The sequence below is a fragment of the Trachurus trachurus genome (assembly GCF_905171665.1).
Source record: "Trachurus trachurus genome assembly, chromosome: 9".
In the NCBI taxonomy this organism is placed as follows: Eukaryota; Metazoa; Chordata; class Actinopteri; order Carangiformes; family Carangidae; genus Trachurus; species Trachurus trachurus.
This window is the reverse complement of record NC_139895.1, coordinates 2545131-2558173: the sequence shown is the minus strand read 5'-3', so window position 1 is coordinate 2558173 and position 13043 is coordinate 2545131. Positions and strand designations below refer to the sequence as shown.

At 43.1% G+C, this 13043-nt stretch overlaps 1 protein-coding gene and 1 pseudogene across 2 annotated transcripts in view; one reads left to right on the top strand and one right to left on the bottom strand.

The window, feature by feature from the left end:
* Positions 1-13043, bottom strand: part of LOC310991322 (NACHT, LRR and PYD domains-containing protein 3-like) — a 271452-nt pseudogene that overhangs the window by 69366 nt on the left and 189043 nt on the right. The gene's annotated exons all lie outside the window — the stretch shown is intronic.
* Positions 1486-13043, top strand: part of mfsd14bb (major facilitator superfamily domain containing 14Bb) — a 32074-nt gene continuing 20516 nt past the window's right edge. The window contains exons 1-4 of the mRNA XM_083979037.1: positions 1486-1855; positions 7208-7300; positions 8576-8638; positions 10996-11123. Of these exons, the coding sequence (XP_083835163.1) occupies positions 1799-1855; positions 7208-7300; positions 8576-8638; positions 10996-11123 (341 nt within the window). The 5' untranslated portion in view covers positions 1486-1798. The remainder of the gene's footprint in view (positions 1856-7207; positions 7301-8575; positions 8639-10995; positions 11124-13043) is intronic.

Below are 13043 nucleotides of genomic sequence, written 5' to 3'. Positions count from 1 at the left end.
TCTATCTGTCTTTTGTTTTTTATTTTTTACCTTATTTTGCATTTTTATTTTAAATTCTGGTAACTAGATCAAGTGGCTTTATCTAATTAGATTTTAATTTATCACTGTGTTTTCTCTTGTTAATTCAATTAATCAATCAATGATCAAACTTTATTTCTATAGCATTTGTCATACAGTCTAAATGCAACACAAAGGGCTTTCCATAGTAAAAACAGCCTATCTCTCCCACCCCTGATACCCACATACAGCGTATTTAAAAGCAGGGACTGTAATGAACTGTAATGAACAGGAAACACTGTCTTAACGGTGATTACTTCAGTGATCACTCACTAAATGTGTATTTGTTGATTGTTGTTGGTGTTTGCTCTTCACAGCTCACTGTGCCTGTGTGATTCTCAAACAGGATCAAGATTACGATTCATTTTATTCTTCTTTATTTTATCCCAGGCTGGTCAAATGATTGATACAGGGAGCTGCCTCTAGCACGGCGCCATCTTTTAAATGTTCTGTGGGTTTGTGATAGTTCATAGACATTAAAAAAATAAAAATAAAAACTCTCATCTTGGACTTGACACACTTCAAGTTAGAGATTAATCAATATTACTGATTAAATTAAATTAAGAAAGCACAAGTAGACTGATAGATAATTCAAAGAGTTCAAATAATGATGTCAAAAAGTGAATGAAAACTTTGGCAGAGTAAAAGACGGATACATATTCAATAGATGTCAGTCCTGTTTTGGAAAAAAAAAAAAAAAAGAAAGAAAATAAAACAATCTTACATCAGGGAAACACATTCTGTGACTAAAATCCAACATCTTTACAATGACTTTTAAAGAAATGTTGTCAGTTGTTTCACACAAATCGTGAGAACGCTTTTATTTTGAAGAACGCTGACCGGATGTGCGGTATGTTACGCGGGCTGCCTTGACGCTCGTTGTTGTGCAGGTTTTGCATTGAAGCCAAAAAATTCTTGCACGGCCGAGTCCCGCCTTTCTCCCTCTTGCTAAATAGTGGTCCGGGGGCGTGTTGGCAGCGCGGTTTGCCTCTGGCTCTTCCTGCCAAATACTGAGACTGTCTGTTGACCTGTTTTTTTTTTTTACCCCCTCGAGCGCAGCCGTTAAAACACGAACACCGGACACAACGACACAACCTTTTTTTTTTTTTTTTTTTTTTTTTACAGTCTATGGACACAACGCTACGTTAATAAAACACACTCACTCACTGCATTGTAGTGTAGCTACCGCCCGGGCGGACACAACGGTAACGAGTGACCGTTAACACGTGTGTAGCTGATCCGGGGTCAGCTCTGAGCTCTGTCTGTTAACGGGGTGAATGGCAGTCGAACATCAGAGTGAGCTGATCTGGGAACAGCCAGAATCACGCGCCTTAAGGAGGAGGGGGGGAAACGCGTTCGATTCGCTACCAAGAGACAACCCACACGGGCGGTGCTTCCCGCATTGAGCAACAATAAGCGAACGTTTAGGCAACAGTACCGCCCACCCGGGGGGCCGTGATGGTAAAAACTAACGGGACAGATTGTTAAATTACAATCAGAGCGCAGGAATTTAGGTAAAAACCGAAAGCCAGCCGAGCCCCGCCTCCCGACGGCCAACCGGTTAAACACCGCTCCGCTCCGGCAGCGAGCAGCGAGACAGACCGAAGCCCAGGTCCATGATAGCGCAGCAGGGACATAGGTCTGATCCACACCGCGGGACACCCTGGAAGAGACGGAGAACCCTCTGGAGGATGCCGGCCAACGCGGACTCGATGTGAAAATCGTCACGGCAAGATGTGAAATGAACCGGGAGAAAACAGCGACCGAGGCCAACGACGTCATGTTGGTCCGGAGCTCGGTGAGCCGTGTAGCTGTTAGTTAGTGTGTAACGTTACTGTACGGAGGAAAACAGAGCTAGCAGTTAGCACCTCCGGCTAACTAACTAACTAACTACCGAACTAACGGTGCTGTGTGTGTGTGTGTGTGTGTGTGTGTGTGTGTACAGAGGGCACAAGGCTAACAGTTAGCACCGCCGGCTAACTGCTAGCATTTCCGGCTAACTAACGTTGCTGTGGACGGAGGGAAACAACGCTAACTGTTAGCACTTCCGGCTGTCTACTACAGGAAAACAAATCTAACGTTAACCGTTAACTGGTGTAAAAACAGCAGGGATCAGTTAGTTAACGTTGGTTGGTTGGACGGTTGGTTAGTTAGTTGGTTGGTCGGTTGGTTTGGTTGGTTAGTTAGTAAGTTGACTGTTTGGTTAGTTGGTTGATCAGTTAATTGGCCGGTCGGTCGGTTGGTAAGTTAGTAGGTTGATCAGTTGGTTTGGTTGGTTGGTTAGCAAGTTGACTGTTTGGTTAGTAACTTACTTGGTTGGTTGGTTAGTTAGTTGGTTGATTTGTAACTTGGTTGGTAGGTGGTTAGTTGGTTAGTAAGTTGGCCGGTCGGTCTGTTGGTTAGTTAGTCAGTTGGCTGGTTGGTTAGTTAGTCAGTCAGTTGGCTGATTGGTTAGTTAGTCAGTCAGTTGGCTGATTGGTTAGTCAGTTGGCTGGTTGGTTAGTTAGTCGGTTGGTTGGTCAGTTGTCTGGTTGGTTAGTTAGTCAGTCGGTTGGTTGGTTAGTCAGTCGGTTGGTTGGTTAGTGAGTTGGTTGGTTGGTCAGTTGTCTGGTTGGTTAGTCAGTTGTCTGGTTGGTTAGTTAGTCAGTTGGCTGGTTGGTTAGTTAGTCGGTTGGTTGGTCAGTTGTCTGGTTGGTTAGTTAGTCAGTCGGTTGGTTGGTTAGTTGTCTGGTTGGTTAGTGAGTTGGTTGGTTGGTTGGTTGGTTAGTTAGTCAGTTGGTTAGTTGGCTGGTCGGCCGGTTGGTTGGTCAGTTGTCTGGTTGATTAGTGAGTTGGTTGGTTGGTTAGTTAGTCAGTTGGCTGGTTGGTTAGTCAGTCGGTTGGTTGGTTAGTGAGTTGGTTGGTTGGTCAGTTGTCTGGTTGGTTAGTGAGTTGGTTGGTTAGTCAGTTGGTTGGTTGGTTAGTTAGTCAGTTGGTTAGTTGGCTGGTCGGCCGGTTGGTTGGTTAGTTGCCTGGTTGGTTAGTTAGTCAGTTGGCTGGTTGGTTAGTTAGTCAGTTGGTTAGTTGGCTGGTCGGCCGGTTGGTTGGTCAGTTGTCTGGTTGGTTAGTTAGTCAGTTGGTTGGCTAGCCCGGTTATTTGGCGTCCTTAGCCGTAGATGAGCGCTGGCAGCTAAATGAGAGGGCTAGTTAACACTGAGAACTAGTTCCTCTGCTTCTCTCACCTTGTTACCAACTAACTGCTGTTTCCAGCTGCTAGTCAGCTCACCTGTACTGTCGGTGGCTGTAATGCTGCGTTCAGAACAACTCAGAGGTCGGAATTCCCAACTCGGAAATTTCCGACTTCCGACATCATTGCGTTCACGCTGCAGGAATTCGTAAGGAAAAAAACATGGATACCTGAAGGAAGTTTGGCATATTGTGGCTCATCGCTGAATACGAAAAATCAATGCAGCAGTAAATTATGTTTATTTAGGAGGAGAGGAGATGCCGCAGATGAGTGCACATATAATGTTACAGCCTTGATAACAGTTAAACCTTATTTCCGTCACATACGAGGACCGCAATTCCACACCATACAACAATCACAGCTTAATATAAACGTATTTCATAGAGGCTACTGCAATAATTCACAAAAAATATGCATTCAAACCTGAACAAATTAAGTAAAATGTCTAAATTCTAACCGTTTAAGACGAGGGCATGACGCCATGTTTTGATGTTGTCGTGGCGTCAAGTGGGAAAGTCGGAGCTCTGATATGATATCCGAGTTTCCGACCTGTAATTTCCAAGTTCGACGCCGTTCAATTCATTTTTTTACAACTCGGAGCTCGGTTTTTTTCCGACTTCCGAGTTGTCTTGAACGCAGCATAAGTGAGGTCAACGAGGTGCAGGTAGATCTGTGGGTCCAAACATTAGAAAGACGTTGTAATATCTCCTGTCAGTGTTATTACATCACCACTTCATTAATATTCAAGTGTAACAGTATCCTGACTGTTGTTGGTTGAGAGGGAGGGGAGGGGGGCAGCTTATTGTTCACAAACAATGGTGAATGGTTGTCCATTAATCAATACATTGCCCCCAAATAGTCGACCAAAATTTCATTGGTGGATTTGTCGCAGAAACTGTCTTGTTGTTGCCGCGTCTTGTCAAAATTAAGTCAAAATCTATATGACTGAACTGTGAATGAAAGGCTAGAGGGGCTTTTAATTTGAAGGGACAGATAAAGGAAGTCCTGACACTCACTCACTGTCAGGTGTTTTTTTTTTTTTTTAACAAAGCAGGTCCCTGTGGTATCGATGGAGTTGGACAGTTAACTGTTAATATCATGTCGGGTATGAAATCTAAAATCTGGGCTCAATATTTTTGGCTCACATCAGCATGACTGCATCGCAGCAGTCGCAGTTACCTCGGTCCGACCGTTGTGACGCCTATATTGGACAGTCCGTCACCGTCACTACTCCCGTTTTATAGCGAAAATGTTGTAGATGACAAAAAAAAAAAAACACCGACAAAAAGGCACTTTGGGCATCAAAGGGCAAAGGGGCAGGTGCTCCAGCTCCCCCCCTCTGCAGCAATTCGCAGTCCTCCATACATTTGCCTGGCTGCAGCCATTTGTGATTCTTTGTGAATAGGTCTTACTGAGTTAGGAGTCCTCACCAGGACTTTTAAGCTCTCCCAGACTTAGGAGCTACTTTTAGGCCTAAAATACTTTGTGAATTACTCTTATTTTAAAAAACTAGGAGTCCTAAATTTAAGACTGACACGCCCACTTTTTTTAGGAGTTGCTCCTAAATTCGGCCCTTAGGAGCTACTTTTAACCTTAAGATTCTTTGTGAATACGGCCCCTGGTCAATTGGATCAAAAGAGGAAAAAGAAGTAAGGACGAAGGGAAGGAAGGAAGGAAGGAGGGGAAAAAGGATTGTGGAAAGAAGTAAGGGAGAAAGGAAGGAAAGAAGGAAGGAAAGATATTGGGTCAATTAGACCCAGAAGGACAACAGGAGGGTTACATCCAGTCTAATTTTAACCAGAACACAGACGACCGACTCTGATGGTGAAGTTTTTAGATGACGATCAATCACCAAACAAATAATTGCGCTAAAAGATTGAATTGTCTTTTTTCAGATCATTTTATAGCTTCAGCCTGAAACTAGTTGAATAACCTGAAGGAGGAGAAGAGACGTTTATATCCATGCTGCTAATGTCATAGATATAGTATGAATAGTAGAAATAAACAGTTTGTGGCTCGGCTCATGGTTTATTAAATCAACAGAGGACCAATCAGAGCTCAGTCGGTGATGAAATGTGACGTTTCTGTTCGTTTCTGCATCCAGCTGTTTTTATACAGATGAAGAATGGCCAGGCCTTGCTTGGGAAAAGAGATTCGGTAACACTTTCCTTGAATAGGTATTCATAAGATGGACATAACAGCTGTCATAAACATCAATGAATACTTATGACAGCTGTCGTTAAGTGTCATTCTGTAAGTTATGTCACTTTTGATGCAAAGTTGACATTTGGCGCATTTCCACTAGCACGGTTCGGCTCGGTACGGCTCGGCTCGGTTTGGTTGTGTTTCCATTACAACTGAGTATCACTAGTGCCGCCGTGACGTCATTTACACGGCGCCGAGCAACGCTCTAAACTCTGTAAATATATAACTTTAGCAACATTTGAATCATTTTCAGGCGAGAAAGTAGTCGTTTAGATCCCCAACATGTTGAAAATCTGACAAAATACCAGCTGTTTACAATTTTGTTTCAACGAAGTCGGCGTTACTAAAGCTAGCCGTAGTGAGCAACGCACTTCCGGTTATTTTCACAAAATAAAATACCCGTTGCCTTTTATCATAAGGAAAGCCATTACGCTAGAATTGGTGCTTTTACTTTGTAAACAGGAAGTGAACCTACCCTCGCTGTAGCTAGCTTTAAACCGCCGTTTTGACTGCTCTCGTCCCGTTAACGGCAACCGTTCAATATGCCTCACCGGAGAGTCTTGCCAGCTCTGAGTTCATTGTAAAACATTTATTTATTGATGTAAATGTGGTGTTTTCTGTGCGTTCAGACCCCAAGGCAGTGCTGCTCTTCTTTCTAACCACAAACAAACTGCTGCTACAGCCACAATTGTTAGATTTCATCAATGAGACCAACATTTAAGAGTTTAACCAGCCGGTGGTAAACCTCTAAAAGCCATCGGGTAAGTTAATTAGCGGTCGTTTTCTCCTCGGGGTGACGGTGGTAGGCTGGCCGGCGGAGCACGTCAGGAGCCGGGCTGCTGCCTCTGTGATGTCGCGGTCGCTGCTCGGACCTGGAGCTTCACTTCTCCGAAAAACATCGGGGCAAACTTCTAAACAGCCGTCGTTTGGATAAACTAACCGCACATGGGGATCTAAACAGTTACTTTCTCGCATGAAAAAATATTAAAACTTAATAAAGTCACGTAATAACAGAGCCAGTCTCAATATTAGAAATTCTCTGGTAATAACAGGCTTCAGGCTTCAGCAGGAACATTTCTGTTGTCGGTCGTCGCTTCCAGTGACGACACTCATCGGCCAATCAGTGGAAGGCAGTCGGCTGACGTCACGTTTTAGTAACGCTTCGGCTCGCTTGGAACCAGGGCTGAGGTGATACCAAAAATGTACCCGGTTGCAGGTACTGCGTGCTAGTGGAAACACGCAATAGCGCGCCGAGCCGTGCCGTACCGAGCCGAACCGTGCTAGTGGAAATGCGCCAATTGTTTGAGATGTTTTTGTTCTGACAACTTGACATAAAGACAATTTAAACTGTCATAGCAGACCTAATGGCCAAACTTTAAAAAATTATGTCAAGTTGTCAGAACAAAAACATCTCAAACAATGTCAACTTTGCATCAAAAGTGACATAACTTACGGAATGACACTTAACCACAGCTGTCAGAAGTATTCATTGATGTTTATGACAGCTGTTATGTCAATCTTATGAATACCTATTCAAGTAAAGTGTTACCAGACATCTTTTTCAATCTCGATATCTCTGCCTGGTAAAATAAAGGTAAAAAAATAGAAGAGAGACCATCTAGTGTTCAGGCGATGATGTCATCACAGCTACAGGAAGTGAGTGAACTCCCTCAGATCAGTAGCTAACGTTTCTTCTTCCTCCTCCTCTTCCTCTGGCAGCCCGTCCGAGGCCGAGCCAGAGTCAGTCATGCGGTGGTGGTGATCTTCCTGGAGTTCTTCGCCTGGGGTCTGCTGACCACGCCCATGCTCAGGGTGAGTGTAAACACACACACACACACACACACACACACACACACACACACACACACACACACACACACACGCTGCGTCCTCATAAACACACATTGTAAACATCTGCAGACCAACACGTTTCCACCTGAAGGCTCTCGGTGTCAAAGCTGCATCGACGATTCTGAACCGATGGAGTTATGTAACATTATTATTATTATTATTTGGCTAATGCTGCGTTCCAGGCAGGCTTTTGAAACCGTAAATTACAGCTTCACGTCACGACTTAAGACTTTGTAGCGTTCCAGGCAACCCACTCGTGTTTTTCCGACCTGTTTTACCTGTGAAAGTCACTATAACGGCCACTCGTAACTTCCGACCCGTGAACTCGTACCAGATCGAACTGGTACCACTTCACAGGTCGGAAAAACAAGAGTTACGGGCTGCCTTGAACGCACCATAACAGTCCTCGTCCCTACGTCGCCACATTCACGGCGTTCCTTGGCTGCACACACAGCCCTGCATGCCGTTCTCTCTCCTCATTGGATAAAACTTGTAGGATACGAGAAAAGTTTTCTCCTGGGCTCAGAGCAGAGCAGAGTGACTGAGAGACCCGTGTTTCAGTCCAAACACTCTATGTAAGTGATTGCTGTCGGAAGATTTGAACTATTTAAGACTTATATTAACACAAAAATATCGCTTACTTCTGCTTTAAATTCAAATAAGTCATTTAAAGGGATAGTTCACCCAAAATTCAAATCCTCCCCCTCGTGTGGACTAAGGGCTGGGAGAAGTTTCAGAGTCCTCCGTGGCTTCTCTGAGTTACAGGGGGTCTCGGCGTAGTGCATGTCCATATGACGGTTGCAAACGGATACCAACTGTCTTCGTAACAAAAAGACACACCAAAAAACATCCAAATACCCCCATGCTGCTCGTATGTAATGTCCGTCTTGTATTGAAGCCCCGAAATGCGAAACTGTCCCGAAAACTATCGCTTCAAGTTCGATGATGTTGTTCACGTTTCGTGTTTGAGAAAAGAACAAGGTCACGTTTCAGTTGTTTATCGGCCTTTTACTTTTCTTTGTGTGTCCAGACTCTAAAGAAGCTGCTGTGTTGTGGAAATGCATTTAACTGATCATTTTGATATTTGATATTTTCCATTAAATGTTATGTAAATAATGTAAAGTTATCATATTTATCTGACTATTTATGTTGATAAATGAACTGAAACATCTGCAGACGAACACGTTTCCACCTGAAGTGTGTGTTGTTTAAAGCCGTGTGTGTGTGTGTTTCCAGGTTCTCCATGAGACGTTTCCTCAGCACACCTTCCTGATCAACGGCCTCGTCCACGGCGTCAAGGTGACACGTCCGTCACAGCTGCACCACACACACACACACACACACACACACACACACACACACTTCAGAATAGTCATACGGTATAATAATTGATAGATATCACGTGACGTCACACAGCGTTCGCAGCCGGTCACAGCGCCATCTTGGGTACCGACTTCCAAAGGCAGTCTATGGGCTGTGACATCAAATCTCACAAAAATAGTGGATAAACCTTTTTTTTTTATTACATGGCTCTATTGAATGTCGTATTCCGATAATTTATTGATATTTCTGATATTTATTTACATCTTGATTTTGCATTTAACAGTCTGTTATTCCTGTTTAACAGATCGTTGCTAAGTAAAACACACCGTTGCTAGGGACGCCGCTCTGATCAGCGCAGCACAGAAAAGAGAAACTATGCAGGATATTTACTTTCTGTTTCATTTTTACCGTCATTAAACAGCTTGGGAGACATGTACGCCAAGGGAGGCTGCCTCTACTGAGTGTGAGCGGCACGTACAGTACGTTCACGTTGCTTTCGTGAATTGTAAACAAACAGTCGCCCCCTCGGTTTTAGCGTCCAGCAGTTTAGCGGCTAATTCAACCGCAGTGATGGATAACTGTACCGGAGAGGCTCAACATGAGCTTCATTTGAGGAATAAACGGCAGCTTTTACCTGACGGGAGACCGATGCCTGAGCTACGGTAGCTAACAGCTAACAGCTAGCAGCTAACAGCTAGCAGGTTTTACGTAGTTACTTTCTCTCCCTCCCTCCCTCTCTTACACACACACACACACGGCCCAGGTTGTCTGTCATATCTGTTGTAAACCTTGTAATAACAGCTTGTTGAGTACAGTTAACACTATTGTTGCTTCGGTTTGAGTGTGGATTAATTGTTAACGGTTTGTGATAACGTAACGGTGTAGATGGTGTGGATTGTGATGAGAAGGTGTAGCACATATTTTAAGACTTATCTGTGCAAAACCTGTTTGTTGTGACTTTTTGCGTGATAAGATGATTTGCCGAATTCTTCTTCCATTCCTGCAGCCTTTTGTCTCAGTGTTAACGATGGCAAAATGTCCAGATATTTCATTACGGCGCTGTCAAAGCTCGTCTCAGCAGAAATGGTGTGTGCTTTCAAGGCAATATAGGCACGAACGAGTCATTCAGGAATAATTTCCAACTCTATGTATGTTAGTGTTATTTTTTCCTAAGTAGTGGCCCATCCAAAATGACTGTGGCCCGTCCAAAATTGAAACCCTGGCGCCGCGCCTGATCTGAAATTAATAATTTCACTCTTAAACCGTGTAATAAGCGGGATAATGTAGAGTTAGTCTGTGGTTCTGGAGAAATAAAGACTAAGACATCCTTCATCAAAGCCCATACAGTCTAATGATCATAGCTGTGCAGGTCCCCGGTTGGTACCCAAGATGGCGCTCACAATTAGAACGTCATGTGACTGATAAGCATCTATAAACTTTATCTGTAAAGCACAAATTCAGCTCAAAGTGCTTCACAATAAGAGAAGGAACACTGAAAGAACAAAAGAACATTTAAAAAGAAACTAGATGAAGCAACAATAGAATAAAGACGACACATTCCTGCCCTTCAAAATAAAAGCCCCAGCCGCCGCCACAGCAGACAGAGTGACTGACAGCTCAGGAGGAGACGGTGACATCACAGTGACATCACACCACTGTGCCATGTGTTAACAACAACAACAACAACAACAACAATGTAGTTGTAGTAGTTCAAGTTGTAATAGTTGTAATTCAAGTAACAAATACTGTGTCACGAACAAAATTAAGGAAGTTTCTTTTAAAATTATGCATTAAATTTATCCTGCTAATCAGGCCGTCTCCAGATTTAAAGATATTAATATCCACTGTACTTTTTGTGAACAGGAGGAGGAAAATATTTGTCATCTGTTCTTTTAATGTCGTTATACCTCCTTGTTTTGGATAGAACTAGAAGACATGTTTAGATGTTTGACAGGCATCAAGATTAAACTTTTAAAAAAAAAAAGATATCATTCTCACTTATGATGAAAAAAAACTTTAAGGGAAAGGAATTGTTTTTGTTGAATCTTTTTATTTTACGAGGAAAATATTATTATTATCCATAAATGTAAATGGTCATCCAAAAAAACAAATTTTTATGAGTTTAAAATAGAAATCAGACATTACATGCAGCTATTACAAAATATGAAAGACAGAAAAGCTATAAAAACCTTGGAATATTATAAATTATTACAAACAACTATATGATTTAATAATACCTATAATATATAATATAATATTAATACCCCTTTCAATGTATATATGTATATATTTTTTGTTTGATTAAAAAACCATCTGTGTGTGTCCGTGTGCAGGGCTTCCTGTCGTTCCTGTCGGCTCCTCTGATTGGTGCTCTGTCAGACATCTGGGGCAGGAAGTCCTTCCTCCTCATGACGGTCTTCTTCACCTGCGCCCCCATCCCCTTCATGAGGATCAGCCCCTGGTGAGACGACGCTCTCTGTGTGTGTGTGTGTGCGCGCGTGTGTGTGTGTGTGCAGGTCACGTGATTCCCACGGGAAGGGAATAGTTTCACTAATCAAAAAGTCACTGGGATCATTGTAACTCTAATCAAGTTCTTAAAGGGACAACGAGGAGTTTCTATTTGGTTATAAAAAAGTCTCATGTTAATGTGGATGAATCTCCGTTACCACTTGTTAATGGTCCATTTTAGATAAATCTCTGGTTTTGTCTCTATGGTTATTTTGTTATTATTAGTGGTGGTGTAAATGCTGGGCGAGCCGACCAGCGTTTCTTTACTTTCGGTTTCGTGGCGAGTCATGAGAATAACGCCGCCGACTCGCCGTTTATGGTGGGAACTACGACGGTATGTGATCGTCTTCCAACCTCTGACTTTAATTCTTGATGAATGAAAACATGAGTCTGTCTTGCGCCGGTCAAAGAATTTCACGGTGCGGAGGCTCATAAATGTAGTGAGGAAACACTTCACTTTTCCAAAACTCCTCGTTGTCCCTTTAAATACAGAATTTGTATCTAAAAACTTTAAGATAGTCAGGTTTTCACTTTTGCACAAACTACTTTCGAAGTGGACGTGGACCTGCTTCTCCCTCCGGTAGAGACGGATGGTGCCTTTAACACCTGAACCGATACCGGTGTACAACAACAGTACATGTTCTCTGTAGTTTTTGTGTGTATGTGTTGTAAATAAAGTTATATTGTCAGTAAAAAAATATTTTTTTAAAAATAGTCGAAACTTCTAAAATTTTTATATTTATTTCTCAACAGCATCACAACTCCTCGGCCTTTAAAGGACGATTCCGGGCAAATTCAACTCGGGGCTGTATTTTCCTAATATTTTACTAGCTTGAAGTAAACAGACTTTCCGGTGCATGTTTGAGTCGCCATCTGACGCTGTCTGTGGGAAAAAAACGTTCACTTGAAGCAAGTCCAGAGTTGATATTCCTGTGTTTATGACACAAACGGGAGCTTCCCACTGCACCTGAACACACCGAGCGTCAACTTGGGTCTCGACTCCGCCAGACTTTGAATTAGATCTAGTTTTACAAACATGTCGGCTTGTTGAAGTAAATAAACTTCTGGCTGCATGTTTGAGTCTCCATCTGACGCTGTCTGTGGCTTTGAGGGATGGAAACAGCCTAAGCAGCAGAACTTCAATCCGCTCCCATTCATCGTTGCCGTGGCGACGCGGGGACAGACACAACTACCGCAAAACAGGAGACATTAAACTGAAAACCTTCAGATTCCTTCTTTTACACCTAAAATGTTAGGGTTAGGGTTAAATACAGCCCCGAGTTGAATTTGCCCGGAATTGTCCTTTAACTGAACGGTACCAACAAAATTTGGTACCAATAAAGGCACCGACCCTCCCTCCCTCTGTCCCGTCTGAAAGCAGAATGAAGCTGGTAGGAGGAAAGACGTGGCCTCTGAGATGTAGAAGGAGTTTTCTAGAAGAGAAACGGGTGTGAGGACAGAACAGTCGAGTCCTGTGACTTTCAGCCTCTTTTCATCTTTAATAGAGTTTAATAATCACAGGACGCGTCTGTTTCTACCAGTCAGCAGTGTAAAGCTTCTAATCGGCTGCGGTCGGCGTGGAGTGTGATCTGTGTACTCTGGCCAAAAAACACAACACGGGAACGGGATTGGACCGGAGTCATTCATGTGGGATTGGGACGGGATGGGATTATCTCTGTGGGAGCGGGACAGGAAGTGAAACCCACGGCTGTGTCCCCGGCTACTAGACAGCAGCAACTGTTTGTGTGTTCATATATACCGTACTTTCCAGACTATAGAGCACCTGAGTAGAAGCAGCACCAGCTAAATGTTAAAAGAAAACACATATCTAGGCCACACTTGAATATAAGCAGCAGGTTTTCATGTTGTAACA